This window comes from Rhinoderma darwinii, chromosome 7 (genome assembly GCF_050947455.1).
Source record: "Rhinoderma darwinii isolate aRhiDar2 chromosome 7, aRhiDar2.hap1, whole genome shotgun sequence".
In the NCBI taxonomy this organism is placed as follows: Eukaryota; Metazoa; Chordata; class Amphibia; order Anura; family Rhinodermatidae; genus Rhinoderma; species Rhinoderma darwinii.
Window position 1 is genome coordinate 40,327,255 of NC_134693.1, and position 22,558 is coordinate 40,349,812.

The 22,558-nt window shown below is 40.5% G+C and overlaps 1 protein-coding gene across 4 annotated transcripts in view; it reads left to right on the plus strand.

The window, feature by feature from the left end:
* The window catches only part of HFM1 (helicase for meiosis 1), a 181,811-nt gene that overhangs the window by 81,175 nt on the left and 78,078 nt on the right, over positions 1-22,558 (plus strand). For all 4 annotated transcript variants that reach the window (XM_075833227.1, XM_075833229.1, XM_075833228.1 and 1 more), the window contains exons 10-20: positions 1,281-1,358; positions 1,893-2,054; positions 4,752-4,952; positions 5,031-5,119; positions 10,336-10,379; positions 11,237-11,338; positions 16,015-16,160; positions 18,270-18,364; positions 19,744-19,877; positions 21,571-21,618; positions 22,321-22,401. In XM_075833227.1, the coding sequence (XP_075689342.1) occupies positions 1,281-1,358; positions 1,893-2,054; positions 4,752-4,952; positions 5,031-5,119; positions 10,336-10,379; positions 11,237-11,338; positions 16,015-16,160; positions 18,270-18,364; positions 19,744-19,877; positions 21,571-21,618; positions 22,321-22,401 (1,180 nt within the window). The remainder of the gene's footprint in view (positions 1-1,280; positions 1,359-1,892; positions 2,055-4,751; positions 4,953-5,030; positions 5,120-10,335; positions 10,380-11,236; positions 11,339-16,014; positions 16,161-18,269; positions 18,365-19,743; positions 19,878-21,570; positions 21,619-22,320; positions 22,402-22,558) is intronic.

A 22,558-nucleotide genomic window follows, 5' to 3' on the forward strand; every position in this document is an offset into this window, starting at 1 on the left:
ACAGGTCCTATATTTCTGCGTTGTTCGCGCATCACGCACCTATTGAAGTCAATGGGTGCGTGAAAATCACTCGCAACACACACAAGCACTTCCGTGTGACGTGCGTGATTCGTGCAACAGCTGTCAAAAGTATGAATGAAAACAGAAAAGCACCACGTGCTTTTCTGTTTACAAACATACAAACGGAGTGTGATAATGATGGCGGCTGCGCGAAAAGCACGCAGCCGCGCACCATATGATCATGACACATGGAGCTCTTAAGTGCCTTTTGCGCACGCAAAACGCCGCGTTTTTTGCGTGCGCAAAACGCACACGCTCGTGTGAATCCGGCCTTAGGGCTTCTCCAAATGTAGCGGAATTGCTGAGTATTTTACGTCCGGAATTGCGGACGGAAAATACGCAGCAGAATACAGTAGCAGCAAAGTGGGTGAGATTTAACAAATCTCATCCACACGCTGATTAAAATTTCCGAGCAGATATTAACCTGCGGTGCGTATTTTTCATACTGCAGCATGTCAACTCCTGATGCAGAAAGTGGACTGAATTGCTGTGTTTTTCAGAGGAGAACCATTTTTTGCAGTAAACAACACAGGAAACGGTGCGGTTTTACCGCAGCGGAATGTCTGCCAGTTTTAACGGAATTGCTGCAGAAATTTTCTGCATCAATTCCGTTACATGTGGACAAGCCCTTAGAAAGAGTTTGAGCAAGTTTAACTTCTGTTTACTTTTGCCATTTATTTCTAGGCTTCTTACCTAAGTTTCACGAGGACAGACTCCTTTCAACTTCATCTGTGAGATTGCCTAATAAAACTCCCATTCAGGGTAATGCTATAAGGGTGCAGTTACACACGGCAGAGTTTGGTCTAGGTTCATTGAAAATAATGACCGCGGCCATGTGCACGGCCCGCGATTTGTGGGCGGCTCGTGGGTGACACTCTGCTGCCCGCCAACCCGAAAATCACAGCCGTGCACATGGCTACGGTCGTGTGCATGAGGCCTAAATGTGTTCAAAAGGGTATCCCGCCTCCTTTCCTCAGAAGCTGATGAATGATTATCATATACAGTAGCTGTCTATCACTGGCTTGACTTTACAGCCCATTCCAAGCTGATAATTGGGATGTGTAACCGGCCAATAACAAGCACTTCTGGCTGTCCGAGTCTCTCAGTGTTTCACATCAAACACATACATCTATAGGAGGCTTTAGAGGAAACAGCTGCATAAAATAGTTCATTCTCTCTCTCCCTGTAAACTACATAAACTATTTCTTCATGTCCTTCAGGAGAAATGGGATAGTATGACAAGGAAATGGAGGGACAATACCTTGGTTCAACTTGTACGTCTCTTTCTCATAGATGAGGTAATTGTCTTTTTATGTCTAACACACACTGTAGATGAGTATTGATACCTCGGGCTATTTGTGCACTTCTCACTGAAACAAATACTTCTGCTGCACTATTTTGCAATCAGGACATTATCTAAGAGGAATAATACATATATATGGTAAGCGATGATTGATTCGTTTACAAACTGCAACATATTCCAAAATGGGAGAAAATATTAATAAATGTACACGGATATAACTAATAGCAAAAAGAAGTGGCTAAAGGAGTCCAAATGTTATTTTACATTATAATGGTAATTTAATAAATTTTCATTCAATAACATTGCACCACTGGCTGCTGTATTGAAAGACCGCAGAGGTTGAGCCATAAATATAATTTTATATAAGAGCTTGTGAAAATCTAGACCTGGGCAAACAAAAGTACAGTACACCACAGAGCTTCATACATAGGCCTCTATAATGTATTTTGGTCTGTAAGTTAGAGAATAATTTTCTTTGAAATATTTCGTATTTGTACATAATCTTATTAATGTGTTACCATTTGTATAGGTGCACACAGTGAAAGATGAAAGCCGAGGAGCAACTCTTGAAGTTGTTGTGAGCAGAATGAAAACAATGCAGGCCTCTCTATCTTTTGCAGCAACAAATCCAGAAGAGTTTCCGCCTATGCGCTTTGTGGCAGTTTCAGCAACAATTCCCAATGCTGATGATGTAGGTCTTATTCGCCATAAAATGATAATACTGAAAATATTGACTTCTGTAGAGTTATTTTCTCTAGCTAGAGTAACACAGGAATGATACAGCTGTGGAATGACCTGCATTTATACAGGTTCTTCTGGCTACAATATAGTTAGATGTCACCTCTGGATTATAATGCGGATAGCCATAGCGTCATGACATTTCATCCCATTGTACAACACAAGTTACTGTGTCACCTAGCTATAATTTATACATTTTATGTGTTAAAGTGTAACTAAACTTTTAAAAAACTTCTGACATGTCATAGAGACATGTCAGTGACATGTCAAAAGTTTTGATCGGTGGGGGTCTGAGCACTAAGACCCCCACGATCGCTAAGACTAAGCGTCAGAAGCGCTGTGCTGCTTCGTTTCTGATCGTCTTTCCACGGAAAGCCAAACAAGTGGTGTACGGGCTCTATAGTAAGTCTATGGGTCCGTACAGCATCTGCACCATGCTCATTCTTATGACGGTTTTGTGGGGGATGAAAAAAAAAAATAATTTGTCCATTGTGTTTTGGAAAATATTTTTTTTCTCTAAACACTTTATTTTTAACCCCTTAAGGCACCATAACTTACATATAGGCTTTTTGACATATAGGTATGTCATGAAGATCACATGGGCACAGAAGCTGTGATTGACAGCTAGACTCCTGCTGTAGCAGCTGTGATCACAGTGCTAATGGGTAATCATGGCTACTGGGGGCCTAACAAAGGCCTCCCAGTTCTACCATAGGTATATAGTAATCATGTTTTCAGTACGGGACAGTAGTTCCACGGAGAGGCAGGGACTCCTACCGTGTTTCCTCGAAAGTAAGACAGTGTCTTACTTTCTTTTTATCCCCAAAAGCCCCACTATGTCTTACTTTCGGGGTATGTCTTATATTGGAAAAAAATTGTCTAATTATTATTTTTATTTTTTTCACAAACTTTATTTAACTGTTTTACATTTTTTTTTTTAGTCCCACCAGGGGACTTCACTATGCGATGTGCCGATCGCATATATAATGCTTTGGTATACTTAGTATACCGAAGCATTATTGCCTGTCAGTGTAAAACTGACAGGCAACCTATTAGGTCATGCCTCCGGCATCGCCTAACAGGCAGATGCTGAAGGCAGACCTGGGGGTCTTTGTTAGACCCCCGGCTGTCATGGAAACCCGACGGCGACCCGCGATTTGTTTGCGGGGGCGCCGATCGGGTGACAGAGGGAGCTCCCCCCTCTGTCAAACACATTAAATGCCGCTGTCACTATTGACAGCGGCATTTAATGGGTTAAACTGCCGGAATCGGCGCGCGCTTCGATTCCGGCAGTTGCAGCAGGAGCCAGGCTGTGTATAACAGCCGTGCTCCTGCCGCTGATCGCGTGGGTACAGTCTCAGTACCCGCGCCATCACAGGATGGATATATCCGTCCTCCTGCGCGAACTAGCAGCTGCTGAGGACGGATATATCCGGCGCGGTGACGTATGGAGAGGGGGGCGGCGCGGAAGTGGGCAGGAGGCGGCAATACCCCCGTGTTTCCCCGAAAGTAAGACATATGTCTTACTTTCGGGGTACGGCTTATATTAGCCGACCCCCCTGAAACCCCCGATACGTCTTACAATCGGGGGTGTCTTACTATCGGGGAAACACGGTAGCATCGTACATAACTATGATGCTAGGAGCCCGGCTCCCTGCACTGTGTTTGGTCCGGTACTTGTGGCCGAAATACGTCCGTCAATTACGGACGTAATGACCTCGTGTGAACATACCCTCATAATGCACGGCCCAATAGGCAAATAGCTGGGCAGGCCAGGGGTTAAGAGCTCATAAAATGTAGCACAGTGCACCACTTCTATAGTATTACAATACAACTGTAAAAATATTGACATGGATGACATAAAAATCTTGACACGGATTACAACTATTGTGTTTTAATGTAGATACAGCATTTACAGTAATTCCCTAATATACACCTATTGGTCAAATTATTCCCATGAGCAACTTAAGCAATATATCAGGCATGGCAAATTTAAATTTCCAATTGCTGGCGCCCTGTGCACCATTGACATAACACATGTGCCATTTACGGCACTTATTCCATCAGTTAAAAGAGGGCTGAAGGTGATGACAACAACCCCTCTACTTACTCCATTGACATAATATTGCATCTGTATTCTAAGGTAACAACATAGTGAATGTTTCCCTTTGTGTATATGGTAGGAGCTTGGACAATATTTCACATAACCAGCTCAACACAATTTTTTAGTTAAGTTCAGTGAAGTGTTATTATATAACAGGTGGAAGACGGTGTTGTGGGATGGGGTGTGCTAAATATAGTTACTTCTAGCAAAATGCAGTAAATTCAGGAATAAGACTTGTGTAAAAACATAGAAGACAATGCCAGGATGTTCTTAACACAGGTATGTCTAAATATAACTCACCGAAGTCTTTGTCCATACAAAACATAAACTGCAGAAGTACTTGTACATATTTCTGACTCTGTATTTTGAACATTTGGGTATCCAACCAGGAAACAGTGGTATGGCAACTGGCCCTTTTTATAAGACAATAACTGCCCTGTTAGTAAATGTCCAATAATAAGCGTGATTATTATCCACAAAAAAAAAATCATCAAGAATTGTCTTTCTATCAACAATAAAGAAATTATTTACTATTTTATATTTTAGATTGCAGAATGGCTTTCAGATGGAAAGTATCCCGCCATATGTATGAAAATAGATGAATCTCACCGACCAGTGAAACTCCGAAAAGTAGTTCTGGGATTTCCAAACAGCAGTAATCAAACTGAATTTAAATTTGACCTCACCCTTAACTATAAAATAGCAGGTGTTATACAGACCTATTCTGATCAGAAGCCAACACTTGTTGTAAGCATAAATCTGTCATTTATTTCAGATCTACCCTTGTTTCTCAGCATATCTTCCAAATCAATTTTTTTCTCATAGTTTTGTGCCACAAGGAAAGGCGTTCAACAAGCAGCTTCTATCCTTGTAAAAGATTCAAAGTTTATCTTGAGCATTGAACATAAAAAGAGGTTTGTCTTTAATAATTTAATAGTAGAAAATACTGTATTCTTAATGGTAGAAAAAAATCCAATTGTGAAGCACAATTACGTCCGGATAACCAATGAATGTCTCTAAAAAGATTTAAAAAAATAAAGTTTTTGTACCGTGTTAGCCAGTTGAAAAAAGTTTTATTGCTCCCAGTAAGAGAAACAAAATGGCAGCCTTGCAGATATGATACCATTTAATGGCTAACAAAAAATAATTGATGTTAAGCTGCAAGCTTTTGAGACTTTTTAGGCCTCTTCATTGGGCATGGTATAACATGGTTATAGCCATGGTTATAGCATGCCTGATGAAAGACCTCAGTTTTCTTGAAATCTAGCTATTTAACATCATTTATTTTTGTTAGCCATTAAAAGGTGTCATATCTGCAAGGCTGACATTTTGTTTCTCTTACTGAGCAATAAAATGTTTTTTAAAATGTTTAATCTGTTTTTGTCTAAATGAGTTCTGCCTCATTAAGAAGAGTGTATTTAACCCATGTAGCGGCAGTATTCTGAATGTAACACCCAGTCCCTCTGTGGTTGTTTGGCACTGGACTTAGTTATATGGCTGTATCTTTATGCCGTAAAATCACGGGGTGTCCGGGTGTTATGTCCAGAAAACGGACAGTTAGAGTCCTATTACATGACCTGATATGGGCCGTAAGAACGAGCACAATCAACAAGACAGCTCGTTGATCTGCGCTCGTTTGCTCCTTTTTACAAGGAGCTACGGTCAATAATGTATGGGGGCGGGACGACCGTTACTACACAGGGAGATGTGCTTCCGACAACGATAGTATTTATTGTTGCATAAAACTATAAGATCAGCCGATGTACGAGCGTATAAGAATAATAATTGTTATTTATATAGCACCAACATATTCCACAGCACATAACAGTTCAGGGGGTACATCGTACAGACAAAATCAGACCTTAAATATTGACAAAACTAAATTGCAATTCAAACAAGAGGAGTGAGGACCTTGCTCGCAAGAGCTTACAATCTATGAGGAAATAAGGGAGACACAAAGTGTCGTTCATCAGCTGATCGTTGCCCTGTTTACACAGGGCAATGATCGGGAACGAGTGTTCATATGAACGCTCGTTCACCTGATAATTGGTCTTTGTAAATGGGCCTTTAAACACAGGTACAATATGTCCATCTGAATGAGGCTTTTCATTAATACCTATTATCAGACTTTTTGTTTTTTTTTCTTCCACAAGACTTATCTTAAATCACATTACACCTAGTCTATAAATAACAATGAATGTCCATCTTTGGACCCACAATTTTATAATAAAATAAATGTTAAATTAAAGAGGCTCGGTCACCACATTATAAATGGCCTATCTTGTACATGATGTGATCGGCGCTGTAATGTAGATTACAGCAGTGTTTTTTATTTATAAAAACGATCATTTTTGACGGAGTTATGACCTATATTAGCTTTATGCTAATGAGTTTCTCAATGGACAACTGGGCGTGTGTTACTATATGACCAAGTGGGCGTTGTACAGAGGAGTGTATGACGCTGACCAATCAGTGACCAATCAGCGTCATACACTTCTCTCCATTCATTTACTCTGCAGATAGCGATATAGCTATATCGCTATGTGCAGCCACATACACAAACACTAACATTACTGCAGTGTCCTGACAATGAATATACATTACCTCCAGCCAGGACGTGATGTGTATTCAGAATCCTGACCACTTCTGTAGCGTCTCTGATTGGTCAGCGTCATACACTTCTCTCCACAACGCCCACTTGGTCAAAAAGTAAAACACGCCCAGTTGTCCATTGAGAAACTCATTAGCATAAAGCTAATGTAATGGCGGGTAGGGAGGCAGACAGGTGAGCCCTAATCTACCCGCCACTCAGTCACTGCCTACATGCAACGGCCCGTCCTAAGCGACGGGGTACAACTGAACGACGGTCCCTACGCTCACTAAGTGCACGACAGACAAACAGACAAGGGTACACAGAACTAAGGGAAATGGGGCTGTTGCCCACGGCAACCCCGTGAGCAACAAGAATAGTGAACGAGCCGAGTCAAACCAGGAGTGGACGAGGTACAAAACGCAGAGCAGGAGAATAGTGAACGAGCAGAGTCAAACCAGGAGTGGACGAGGTACAAAACGCAGAGCAGGAGAATAGTCAGTCAAGCCAGGGTCAATATGAAGCAGAAGACAAGTAGTAAGCAGCAGCAGCAGAGCCAGGAAACAGACTGAAAGAATCACAGGCAAAGGAGGAGCAGGAAGTGAAGGTATAAATAGACAGAAGGCGGGAGCTAGCTCCGTCTGGCCAGGCTGTGATATGCTCCCCACTCCTCAGCCTCCCAGGCTGATTGGTGGAAGAAGGGGTCACTCGACCAGACTTAGGAGCAGGTGCAGAGTGAGTAACCACGGGCGTTGACACAGAAGCTGTGTCTGGCAGATCCTTTACAGCTAATATAGGTCATAACTCAGTCAAAAATGATCGTTTTTCTAAATAAAAAACACTGCTGTTATCTACATTACAGCGCCGATCACATCATGTACAAGATAGGCCACTTATAATGTGGTGACAGAGCCTCTTTAAAAGAAATAACTGAAAAATAAATAGTTAAAGTGCAACTCCACTTTATTAGCATTGTCTATATAGTAAACCACAAATCTAGCATCCTTGTAATATATCTTAATTACATTATTGCTGTTTTCATTTTGTTTTTACTCTCCACAATGTAGAATATAACATTTATCTACCTGTAAACCACCATTCAGTAGGCTTGCCACTACTAATAGGTCTTTTTTTTTACCTCTAATTATGGTGTGTGTAAATATTCAGCACAGTTGGACTTCTTAACACATCGATACCTGAAGTCTATCAATAATTAACCCCTTGCCGATGATAAACGTACGTCATAGCTGGGTAGGGGAATGTATGATACAGTCGACACTTCACTGTAAAGAGCGGGTTTCCACTAGTTTAACCCCTTAGATGCCACGATCAATAGTGACCGTGGCATCCAAGCCGTAAGAAAGAGGAGGCGACCCACTCTGAATCTCATAGGCGACCCAATTGCGGGGTTCCGATGGTTGTTATGCAGCCTGGGGGCCTAATGAAGGCCCCAGATCTGCCATCCTCCGGCAGGGCTTAATAGGAGACACTCAAAATTACGATAAACTGCAATACATTAGTATTGCAGTATATCATGCAAGGGATCCAACAATCACTGGTTTAAGTCCACTAGGAATTCAAAAATACTAATAACAAAGGTAAAAAAGAGTAAAGTAAAGGGGTTTTTTAAGTTAAATTTTTCCCCAAAAGCATTGTAAAAAAAAAATAATAAACATAATTCATATTGCCGCGTCTGTAAAAGTCTGAACAATTACAATATAACATTATTTAACCTGCACAGTAAATGCAGTAAAAAAAAATAATTTAACGCAGTGACGCTGTTTTTTTGGTCACCTCATCTCCCTCAAAAAATTTAATAAAAAGTTATTAAATACTTTTATGTACCCCAAAATTGATATAATGTCTGTTCAATTTAACGGCAATGTGTCGCTAGAAATTATTATTATTGTTTTTCAGTTAAACAATTAGTATTTGAGTGATTACACATTGTTTTAATTTTTTTTCTTTTTTCACAAGTCAGGAAATATTATAAATTAGATTCTAATTTATAACATTTCCATGGGCTGAGCACTAGAGGGAGCAGTTCCCAAAATTGCAGCATGGTCACTGTGGTAAAGCAACCTCATTGATTTATGCTGCAAATTTGGGGTGGACACACTCTCCTCTAGTGTCCTCACACAATCCCCCCTCCCTTATTCTGGCTAGTGCCAGGAGAACGAGGGGTTTGAATGGCTTCAAACCTCCTACACTGTGTGCTGCCATTTTCTGAGCGACTGCACAGTGTAGGAGGATTAGATACAGGGCTCAGCAGACAGTATAACACGAACATAAACACACATCACATACACAAACATAATACACACATCACATACACGAACATAAATTACCTGCCACCGCCGTCGCCTCCGCTGGTCTATGCTCCTATTCCTTTGCGCCTGAACATATGGCCGGAAGCTGCGGCCGGAAGTCTTCATCTTACTGTCCGGCAGCGGCTTCCAGTCCACATGAAAATGGCGCCGGATTTCGCTCTGCGAACGAGCTTCGTTTTGGTCTGTGTGGGAGCGGCGCATGCGCCGTTCCCACACAGACGGCGTACGCATCTGAGAATGGAACGGCTCCCGTTCGCATTCTCTATGGGGTTGTATGTGCCGTATTCCATCTCTGTATATATCATTAATCGATACATACAGAGATGATAAAAAAAATGGCAGCCCCATAGAGAAGTAAAAGTTTGAACACAGTAAAAATTAGAACGTGACAACACTAATAAATACAATTTTTGTTTATATTTTATTAAAAGCAATATAATAAAAATAAAATAAAAATCATGACACCTTCCCTTTAAGGCTAGTAGATTTTCAAGTCTTCCCTATAAACCACCTAGTTGCATTAAAAATATGTGACAAGGGAACCCTATATATGTTAGGAATTGTATTGCCTCCCAAATGTAAGAATTCCCATGCAGGATCTGGGGTATCTCCCTGTGCAGTATCCTAGAAACTTTCAAACACTTTTTTCCAAAAAGGAATAATCGCTTTACAAGAACACCACACGTGTAACAGTGTACCCTTCTCCCTACATTGTTGCCAACATAGAAGACAAGATTTTGGGTTCACAGTGGATCTTAGCTGGTGTGATCTGTATTTTCGTAAAGTTTTTTAGGTAATCCACACATCTCATTATTTTATTTAAATACACAGTAGATTTTAACTATGTGTTAACCATAAAAGGGATTTATGTGCCGCTGATAGCCACTTAACTTTTGTTTACATGTGCTTAATGATTGAGGCTGTAAAAGCTATTAAGGTGTTAATGAGCCGTATCTTGTTTTATTGCACTAAATAGAAGTACAAAACAAGAATAACAGACCTGTGTAGGTCCCTATGTGAGATCTTTTTCTACAGTGAAAAGAGTAAAAAAAATCAAACAAAATTACAGCAGCAAGAAACAACTAGTGAATATATTTAATAAAAGTGCTAAGTTGCACATTTCTTGACTGTATATGCAATATGTATTAATTAAAACAATCTTATTCTTTTAACTTGCAAGCTCAAATATTTTTGTGTCCTATTTTTCCAGGCTTCTGATGGCTGCTAATGCCGTAAAAGATGCAAAACTGCGGGGTAGGTTCCTGATTCTAAGGGTGTGTGCACACTACCTGTTTTCGGCCATTTTTCGGGCCATAAACGTCCCGAAAAACGGATGAAAAATCGGAAGCAGAACGCCTCCAAACATCTGCCATTGATTTCAATGGGAAATACGGCAGTTTTTTAAAGTCTCATTTTCGAAGAACGGCGCGTAAAAAGACGCCCGTGAAAAAGAAGTGCATGTCACTTCTTAAACCGAGTTTGGAGCCGTTTTTCATTGACTCTAGAAAAACAGCTCCAAAAACGTCTGTAAAAAACGCCAAGAAAAACGTGAGTTTCAATAAAAAACGTCTGAAAATCAGGAGCTGTTTTCCCTTGAAAACAGCTTCGTATTTTCAGACGTTTTGTGCTAAGCGTGTGAACATACCCTAATGCTATTGAGATCATTCAATTTGCTGTCTCTACTTAAGAGTATAAGATATCAATGTGAGAATTGTAATTGTTGTGGATAATTTAACGTCAAACAATTGCTCCAGATTCATGTATATTTATTTGCTTAAGCAAGTCGGTTTACAGAGAAGTGACATACGGGTGTCACTTCGCATGTAACAAAATGGCAAATGCTCCTCTCCATACAATAGGAAGGATTTTATATAGTGCTTTTAGACTAAACATTTACATATCAGTTACAATATTTTCTCCTGAGTTTTCAAAAGACAAAAATGAGCAGAGAGTTTCGGTTAAAAATATTTTGTCTAAGCATCAATTTTATATTGAAGATAAAAACAAGTATAGAACAATCAGACAAAATTGTGGAGTTAGTTAATTTCTTTCACATCATTTTATAGTTGTTGATATGGAAAAGGTGGTTTCATCTACTAATATCATTGCAGATCTTGTGCTGTATGGTGTGGGATATCACCATGCTGGTGTGGATGTATCCGATAGGAAGATAATTGAAGCGACCTTCACAGCCGGAGACCTACCAGTACTTTGTATGTTCAGTGTATACACTCAGAGCAACCGAATTCTTCTAGACATTCTCAAAATATATATTTGTTTTTATTTGGGATACATTATCACATGAAGGTTAACTACATAAAGAGTTATTCTGACGCTAGACATTTATGGCATATGGTTGAACCGATTCTACCACCTATTGGGAGAATGTGTATTAAATTGAATCAAATTGCTGGTTGTATTATATTCCGTTCACTAAATTGGTAAATTTACTGCCTGATTAGAACGATTTAAAATAAATTTTAATGATAAAGTATTAAAATATGGCTCATGTAGCCCAATTAGACATATGTTCAGGCTCAGACAAGTGGTCAGGGATAGGAGATGGTCTATTAAACTTCCCAAGTGTAGACCAAGATCTCCTCTAAGGGCATGACCACACATGGCGGAATTCCTCCGCAACTGTCCGCATCAATGCCGCACAGAATCTGCGTTGCAGATTCTGCAGCGGATCTGCACAAAATGTGCAGAAAATTGATGCGGACTGGCCGCTGCGGACTGCAGGAAAAGTGCTTCTCTTCTCCCTATTCAGTGCAGGATAGAGAGAAGGGACAGCACTTTCCCTAGTGAAAGTCAAAGAAATTCATACTTACCGCCCGTTGTCTTGGTGACGCGTCCTTCTTTCGGCATCCGGCCCGACCTCCCTGGATGACGCTCCAGTCCATGTGACCGCTGCAGCCTGTGCTTGGCCTGTGATTGGCTGCAGCCGTCACTTACACTGAAACGTCATCCTGGGAGGCCGGACTGGAGACAGACGCAGGGAGTTCTCGGTAAGTATGAACTTATATGTTTTTTTACAGATACATGTATATTGAGATCGGTAGTCACTGTCCCGGGTGCAGAAACAGTTACTGCCGATCGCGTAACTCTTTCAGCACCCTGGACAGTGACTATTTACAGACGTCTCCTAGCAACGCTCCCGTCATTACGGGAGCCCCATTGACTTCCTCAGTCTGGCTGTAGACCTAGAAATACATAGGTCCAGCCAGAATGAAGAAATGTCATGGTAGTAAAAACAATACGCTCCGCAGCACACATAAGATCTGCGGACTTCATTGCGGAATTTTGACTCTCCATTGAAGTCAATGGAGAAATTCCGCCATGAGTCCGCAACCAGTCCGCCACTGCTCCGCAACAGACAGAGCATGCTGCGGACAACAAATTCCGCTCCGCAGCCTATGCTCCGCAGCGGAATTGTACGCATCGTGTAAACGAACACTGCTAAATTAAAGTGAAAGTCAATGGAGAAACGGCTCCGCTGCGGATTAACGCTGCGGAGTGTCCGCAGCGGAATTTAAGTGAAATTCCGCTATGTGTGAACCCGCCCTTATAGTATACAACCCTGACAGCTACTTGCTGAAAAATGATTGTTCCAGCCCACCAGGCTCACAGCATGTGGTCAAAGAGAAAGGATCTGAAAACAGTCCTGTTAACAGACCGCTACTAGGAAACTCTGAGACCACCTGCTGAACAAATGATTCCAACCCTACGCGTTTCAATGTCACTAATGGATGTGACACATCATCAGGGATTGTTTCAAATTCAAATTAGTTAAATGCCGGTTAGCACGATTTTTGTGCTAACATTGTTTCTCCCAGCTCGTGCACGACTCTAATGCAAATGGCCGCACACGAGCCGGCGATACTGGGAGCATATGAAGAGAATGGGAGAATGGGTTCAACCAGGCTCAAAAGGCACAGGAAATATGAGACCCTTATTTTCTTGATAGTTGAAACTAGATAGAACTATATAGAATAATGTAAAAATATATTTCCATAATTCCATAGATAAGGGCATATTTTTATGATACAAACAAAGACGAGCATGTAGAACGATAAACCAGATCTGGGTATCACCAGTCAGTAAAGCTAAATTCACGTCTAAATTCACCGCCCAGAGCGTCGGCAACGCTCTGGCCCAGGGATTCGGCTCCAGGAGGATCCCCTGACGTCACTGTTCATATAAGGACAGTGACATGATGGGCTTTCTATAGGAGCGGAATCCCTGGCCAGAGCTTAAAGGGGTTTTCTGGGTTAAAACGTGTGTTAATGCTTTTAACTTGTGAATGTAAATACATTTGTAATAAACTTACAGTTTCCAATTGGGCCCCTATTCTAAATACTGCCGTGGTGCACATGACTGGTGGCGTCACTCTCTGGCCCCTGTGTTTATCATCAATTTTCTTCCAGGTATATGACACGTCACTAGTTACGTGCCGTGTATGGGCTGTTCTTTTATACAGCCAGTAACGCGAATGCGTGGTCCTTTGCTGTTCTGCTGTGTATGGGCTGTTCTGTTATATAGCCAGTAACGCACATGCGCGGTCCCTGCTGTTCTGCTGTGTATGGGCTGTTCTGTTATACAGCCAGTAGCGCACATGCGCGGTCCCTGCTGTTCTGCTGTGTATGGGCTGTTCTGTTATACAGCCAGTAACGCACATGCGCGGTCCCTGCTGTTCAAACTGGCTGTATAACAGAGCAGCCCATACACGGCAGCCCATACACGGCATGTCACTAGTGATGTGTCGTATACCCAGAAGAAAATTGATGATAAACACAGTGGCCAGAGAGTGACGTCACCAGTCATGTGCCCCATGGCAGCATCTGGAAATGGGGCCAATTTGGAAACTGTAAGTGCATTACAAATGTATTTACACTCATAAGTTAAAAGCATTAACACATACACGTTTTAGCTCGGAAAACCCCTTTAAAGTAGCGCTGTGCCCCGGGAGTCGTCTTAGCCAGGATCAGTTTTTAAGGGCCGGATTGATTCCTGAAAAACGGCCGTTAAAAACTGATCTATTCAGTTCCATGGGGCCGTCTGGCTGTGAAAATTGCCAAAAATAGGACATGTTCTATTTTTTGACAGCCAGTGTTCACGGCCGTAAAAAAAAAAATTGCAGGCACACAGCCATTCTTCACTGTCGTGTGAATGTAGCCTTAGTTTGCTGTGAGTGAATGAGTTTAAATTCACAGGCTACAAACCTACATAGCATACCTAGTCCTGCTCTCAGCTCAGAAATGTATACAATTGCTTACACTCAGTTAGGTTATGCTCTGTGATCTCTGCACTCCAGACTGATACAGTGTAGAAAGCTATCAGATTTGTGCAGCTGAGGCTGATGTATTTAGCTCACAGATCATTTCCCAGACTGGATACAGTTGTATCCCCTTTCAGCTGAGAGCAGGACTAGTTATGTACAGATTTGTTGCCTCTAAATGTAATCAGGAGTGTTCTTACTCTCTGACAGCAAGCAAATCTCTTGAAAATGGTGTGGAATTGAAACAAAGTGTATTATATATTTATTTATGTTTCTTATATAGTGGCAACATATTCCACAGCGCCGTATAGAACTTGTCATCATGCACTGTCCCCAGTAGGGCTCACAATCTAAATTCCCTATCTGCTTTAGTTTTTTTTAAACTTATTTTATTGAACCATATCGTTCAACGTACTATGTTGCACAAGCAGTGCACATAAGAGCACAAAATATACTAATAAACAAACATTTTCCAGACCAGATAATGTGTCACATATTTGGCCACGTTCAGACTTGGCGGAATTGCTGTTGAATTCCGCTGCGGACAGTCCGCAGTAGAATTCTGCAGCTGCCATTTTTTACATTTGTTTATATCCATTTTTAGGAAACTTAGTTGAGGCATTGCGTAAAATAACTGTGTGGAAATTAGGCTGCGGTGCAGACTTTTTCCTCCGCAGCATGCACATTATGTTGCGGAGAAGCAGCGGAATTTCACTGCGGATTTCAGCCTTTGCAATGCAAAAACTAAAATCAGTCACAAGTCCTCTGTGATATCTGCAACGTCTGAATTACCTGTCAAATATGCAAATGTTGCCTGAGATTCGTTGCGTAAGTTCCCCCGAATCTGCACCAACATTTGCAGCGGAAAAATTCTGCCACGTCTGAACGTTGCCTTATATACAGTACACATAAGCTATAAAAGGGTTACTAACGGTACATAGTGTTGCAAGTAATTTTAGATAATACATCTATAGATATCTTCATCAATATTGCATACGTGTAATAAAAGCAGACATAAAACTACTTGAAGAATGTGTTAGAGCAGAGCGCACCAAGTTCCACTGTACCCTATGAAAATGTTGAGGTCACCCTCTATTTTTAAATATTATATTCTCATATGGGATTGCGGTATTTACCAAGCATTTCCCTTGCAGGAGTGATGGGGGATTTGGTCCCATCCAATGCAGCGCTCTGGCCTATGTATGTTTTTTTAAGTTGTATATTTTTTTATTTATATGGCTTTTTTAACATAAATCAGAAAAACCCCTTTATTTCAAATTTACACATGAATAACCTGAACCGTATAGATTCATATGTAAAATATGTGTATTTATATGTTAATCATAGTGTTGTGAGGAGTACACACAGAGAGGGGCAAGGTGATGGTTGCAGACGGGGCTAGATGTTGTGAAAATGTGCATTCAATGTTCTGCTTTATTTCATTAAAGCAGTCAAACATTTTAAAGCCCTATATATGACTTAAGGTGTGGCCTACGTAAGGGGTGGAGTTGTAAATTCGGTACTCATTATGGCAAACTATTTTTTACAGATTGATCAAAATTATGATTTCTTAAGGCATTTTTTTTTTTTTTTCGTTTGGTTTTTACTTAGTTACTACTAGCACTTTGGCTATGGGTGTTAACCTTCCAGCTCATTTGGTAATCATAAAATCAACCATGCATTATGCAGCTGGAATGTTCCAGGAGTACAGCGAGACAGACATTCTGCAGATGATTGGCAGGGCTGGTAGACCTCAGGTAAGTATTTTTTCAATACTGGGATGGTACCTCCTTTGCTGTATGTCTTCTAGGCGTTGTAGAACTATTTATTTCAGGAAAAAATCCAATAATTCTGTTTCAGTAACTAATAAAATCACTGAAAAAGTCCATACTTACTAATACAAGGGCAGATTCAAACACTGGTTCCCAGCAGGACGCAGAGAAGCCACAATTCTACATAGAGGGAGATTGCACAGGTGCAAAATACTGATGAACATCCACTCTCACTCCTACCATTTATGAGGGGGGGGGGGTGGCTGGAGAAACCCCTAAAGTTACTGTACGTATATGGACAGTAATGTCAGGGGCTCCTTCATTCCTGGAGTCCTCGGTCAGAGCATCAAAATCTACGTAGTTTAAAGCCCCTGACATCACTATCCATACATGGACAGTGACGTCAGGGACTTCCCCAGAGCCGAAATCCCCGGCGAGAGCATTACCGACACTCTAGTGATGTCAAGGGCTTTCCCTTGATAGGAGTGCCCAGCCAGAGCGCTTGCAAGGCTCTGGCCGGGGACTCCATAGTTGAAAGCCCCTGACATCACTGTCCAGATATGGACAATAACGTCAGGTGCTTTCCCGGGCTCAGCTCTTGAAGTAGCACTGTGCCCAGGGAGTTCGGGTGACGTATCCTAATGTACGCCTATACAGTGGGATACGTCAGCCCCTTCTATCAGAGGAATAAGTCCGGACTCCTCCCGATGTATACCTCCAATGGAAGGAAGAAGCATTATGTGAACAAGGCCTAAGTATGGCCTTTTTCAGTAATTTTTAAGTAAATATCCTTTTCAGTGTTTCAATAACTAATGGTTTATTCTGATGAAAACTATTTGGTTTAATTAGAAATTGTGTCTGAGTCTGACTTCTGCCAAATGCTAAAATGGCTGAAACCAAAAAGAAAAAAAATATACCACTAAATAAGTACTGCTAGAATCTATAGATAACATTTTTGTAATAATTTTTGTTTATTGCGTTTTAAACCATTGTGAATTGAACAATAAATAACCTTTCAGACAAGATCTGCATCACAAGGTGTCATCATTATGCATAGGATAGGTATATTATAGTGAATAATTCATGTACATAAGATACCATATATGTAAAAAGGATAACACTGTAAACAAAGTCTGGAGGTTTCCCCCGCTGCAATGATAACGTGTCATCAGTAAGGTTGAAACATCACTGTTGTGCCCAGTGATGCTGCGGTCAGATGAAGTGAAATATATTGGAACACTGATCACTGGCATAAAGTACAGTGAAGTTTACCGCTCAGACGGCACTGGTAACAGTCCAATATCATTCAGTATGGGCTCTCTCCCAGAAAAATGCAGTGGACAGTCCGCAATCTAATGAGGGTGTGGATGGTAATTCTTATCCTTGTAGTTCCACCAAGCTCCTTATCGTCTCTCTCCACATTCAAAGAACTCCTGGTAGGAAAAGGATCTTATGTCTCTAATAGATGGAAAAAGGAAGACACATAGTGCAACACCCTCTGAAAAAAGATTGCTCCACGCCAAGTTTAATCCATACTCACAGAAGTAACAAGAAATAAAAGCATCAAGGTAAGTAAAAAACTTTAAAATTTCTCGCCTAGGGCGAGAGTGTTTGGCGTGCCGCCTAGAAATTTTAAAGTTTTTTACTTACCTTGATGCTTTTATTTCTTGTTACTTCTATTAGAGACATAAGATCCTTTTCCTACCAGGAGTTCTTTGAATGTGGAGAGAGACGATAAGGAGCTTGGTGGAACTACAAGGATAAGAATTACCATCCACACCCTCATTAGATTGCGGACTGTCCACTGCATTTTTCTGGGAGAGAGTGTCCGTACTGAATGATATTGGACTGTTACCAGTGCCGTCTGAGCGGTAAACTTCACTGTACTTTATATATGTTATTTAGGGTATTTGTTGGATCATACCCAATTTAGTTTTGCCTGCTCCGGTCTGAGAGAGATTTTGTGGGTATTTGAGCCAAGAGAAACCACCATTCTATACTGATCACTGGTAAATTGACATGTATAGCCAGCTGTAGCTATTGTAATAGTATTTGTAATAGTTATGATTTATTTAAACAACTGTTTTTCGGCAGTTTGATACTACAGCCATAGCGGTTATCATGACAAGGTTATGTACTAAAGAGAAGTATGTACAGATGCTCGATGGAGCGGATACCATTGAAAGCAGGTCAGTCATCATCCTACATAATATTTTGACTGCTGACTGTGTCTTAGCTAAAATGATATGTAATTCCACGGAAAAGATTACAAAGGAAAAGTTATTCTTAATCAGAAGGAAATGTTTATGAATGTGTATTCCTTTTTTTTTTATATATATTAGAGTTTTTATTAAAAAATGTAAAAATATTTATTTTTTTAAAGAAAATAAAAACACAAAGAACAAAATACAAACGTGTTTACGATGTGTAAGGGCATAGTATTACAAACACCCCACATTGGCTATTATACAAACAGCATACAACTTAAGAACATTAGAGCAAAAGTTTATACTATACAGTATTGCAATACTTGGATGCAGTTGTGACAGTCTCAAACTGGCCATTAAGATTAGATTTATTTTGGTAGATCTCACAGATTGTTATAAGATCAGCAGACAATCTGATTTCCATGGGGTCTGGCAGGCCCTTGGCATGGGGTTGCCTTTGGGGAAAACTGGGATCTAAAATAATAGATTTTTTTTCTGCCTGATTCTTTTGTTTCATCTTGCAGATAAGTAGTGTCAGTAGTGTCTGCTGTATTGAATAAACATGCACATTTGGCCATGTAAACCCGCATGTTGATGGTTTAATTGGTACTGATAACTGTTGATTGATAATTTGCCTAAGATTTGGCCTGTCTATGACCAGTTTAGGATTTTCTGTGTACGTTTTTTTTTTTGCTTCGTTATTCAAAAATTCAATTCCAACCTGCTGGAGATCAGCTGTTGTTGCTGCGGGTAACTTTAAATGGCTGCACATTTCCAACTTCCATTTCCAATTAATGGACGACCATGTAAAACAGGGTTGCGCCAATTCCTCCAGAGTAGTAGACGAAGGGGGCATCCCTCTCTATGACGTCCATATCCCGGAGTTATCCTGATGGACATCTGGCTATAGAGGGTCTCAAGCAGTCTGCTTTTTTCTATCTTTTCCATGTTCCTTATCAGGCACTGTTGGCTATTTGTTTCAGGGGAAGGCAAAGCAAAGTCCCCTGGGTGATTGTGGCTACAGATTGGTAACAGATCATTTAAAAAAATAATGATTGTTAATGTTGTTCTAATGTTGCTACTGAAAAAATGAATGTAAACAATTTAATAAATTGTAATTTTACAGTTTGATAAACTAATGTCTACTTCCAGTTTTTACTAATACATTCATAATGTACAATATATACAATTTATCCTGTAACATGAGAAACAAGAATCACAAGGATAACCAAAAAGTTTAAAATAAAACCATATGGATAAATAAATATTACACATTATAAATTATGAATAATATAAAATTAGAAATGATTGTAGTTATTCACATGAACTTGACTGGAGTTATGTGTTTCATGTTTTCACAGCCTGCACAGGCATCTGGTGGAACATCTTAATGCAGAAATAACATTGCATACTATAACTGATGTTACCATTGCTTTGAAGTGGATACGATCAACTTTCTTGTACATCAGAGCATTGAAGAATCCTTCTCACTATGGTATGTTTCATATTCGTGGCACATATAGGACAAAGGCAGGAAGAAAAAACCGAGAATGAAAAACCGAAAATCGGTTTGTCATTAAGGGGTTAAAATCAACAAAGAACTTTGTTTCTCAGTCAAAGTGTTCCAATTCTGAGCAGATTTAAATATTCTGAGGTACATAGCCATATGCTTAGCACCAATATAGCATCCATGGATGCGGACCGTTGGGATTACTCACACCCCTGGCGGCCGCGGCCATACATCTGTGAGCGCAGGCCCGCATCTCCTCCCCAGGAGACGCCAGCGCTCACTTCCGGTCCGCTGTGTCCCGTAGGGTGCGCGCGCACGCTCGTGCCCGGTCTTAAAGGGACAGCACGCACACATGGGAATTATCATTAATTAGCCCATGATCACCCTGGACTATAAGAAGGGCCCTGCCCCTTTGCTCACTGCCTGAGCGTTGTTGTGTTTTCCTATGTTAGTCTTGCAAATGGTCCCTTACTGTTATCCTGCTCCCGTTGTTCCCGTGCCCTGCTACCTGTACCCTGTATCCTGTGCTATTTGTTCCTGTGCCTTAAACTTGTTGGAGTCATGTTGTGCCACCGATTCTGCCTGCTGTGTTACACCACATCTGGTGTCTGCTATCAAGGTCCCAGCTGTGTCCAGCCATTGCTATTGTCTGAACCACTACAGGTACCCTTGTGCTGGGACTATTTATATATTGACTTTATACTCTGTTGGCCAGCTGCTATCCCGCTACAGCGGTACGGCCCACTGTGTCCACATACCCACAGATCGAGACAACCAACATGTGTCTGTACCTTTTAAGATACTGCTCAGAGCATAGGTAGGCTCAGCAGCCGGCATCCAGTTATAGTATGACATGTCAGTGAGGAGGAGTCCACTCCTGGACTGGCTGTCATCTGTTTCTCTAGCTCCAGTCTTTTCTGACTGGATATGCTATGAAAGTCTGATCTGTGGGAGTCCATTTGCTGAGGTCCCCATCGATTCCGACAATGAAGATGATTTGTACTTATTCATGCCAGAAAAGTGGTCACTCCATTAAAGTCTATGAAAGAGAAAACCATGGAGCACACTCACTCGCATACAAATCACCAGAGAATGGTTAGAAAACCACTCGATCACCAGGAATCATAACTAAAAAAAACAGACCACCACAGATGGCTACTGAATCACTGGATCAATGGATTTTTCCATTAGATCTAAAGAGATAGTTACTGAACCAGTGGAGGAGACACAATAGTGGATTAAAAGGTATGGACGCTAAACTACTTTTTTTCTATGGACAGAAAACCACAAGAGTGGATCAATCAGGTCACCAGGACACTATAATGGCATCACCAGTGAATGGGCACAGTGATACTTTGACTGAGCACTCTTCCTCTGACAAACAGGCACTGGACAAAATGGCACTGGGTCAGAAGTTACTAGATCAGTGTTTCTAAACTTTGATTTCATGACATTGACCTCCCGTTTCTTTCACCAAAAAAGCTGTGAATCGAATCCCGTAAATGTGTAATCTTAGAAATTAAAATGGCTTCCTTATTTTCACTAACCTCTTACGGAAATGTAGCATTTCCTTTCATTTTGAATATCATGTACTTAAATTATGGGTCATGTTCGCATTTCATTGTGTTCAATTTGATTGCTTTAGTGCAAACATACACAGACCTTTTCATTTTTCTAGGTTTCCCACAAGGATTGGATAAAATAGGAATCGAAGCTAAATTGCAGGGTATGCTAAGTGGACTTTTTACTTTATATATTTATACATATTTTTTTTCTTGTATAATTAGCTTTTATTTATACATTACATATCTGAACTTTTACATATCTACACTTAACAAATAGAAGTGGTCAAGATTCTGGAAAATGATATATCAATGTATCCTCAATGGTGGGAAAATTGTTATTATCAGATACTTAAGCAGCACTTTTTTTCAGCTGGTCAAACTAAGGGCATGAGCCTGTATGTCAGTGCACAGAGCCCACATGGATACAGACTACAGAGCAACACTGCATCCATGTGCTGCTGTACAGGCTTTATCGGGTGTCGTACGTAAAGAGATATTCTCCCCTAGAAGCAATGCTTCCCTGAATATAGAAACCAATGGAGCATGCCAGAATTTTATCTCTGTCAAACTCTGTGGGTAGTAAATTTGGGGCATAGGGAGGTGCTTTATGAGCCCATACACTTGGCGCCATAATACGGCCATGTGCATGAGCCGTATGGGTGAATTAATTGTCTTAAATATAGAGGGAAATATTTAAGAACATCCATTTCAGTGATCATTTAAAATTATAATTCAGCATGTTTACCAGTTGCAAAATAAATTATAATTATAATTTTATAATAAAGTAAGTCTGGAATTAGTTGTACAATATTAATCCTTAATATTTATGTTGATTATTGGTGTGCACATTTTATTTATAACAGAGCTTTGCTTGAGAAATCTGAATGATTTATCATCAGTTAAATTAATTAGAATGGATGAAGAAATCAATTTTAAGCCTACAGGTAACTGAATGTAAAATGACCATCTAAACGTAAATGTACATTACACATGCTAAAATGTAGATTATTGCATGCCTTTTTTATTTTATTACAATGGCTAAACAACAGAGTGTACTCTGTATGGTAAATTATGGGATACTTGAATCACTGTGCAAGATGG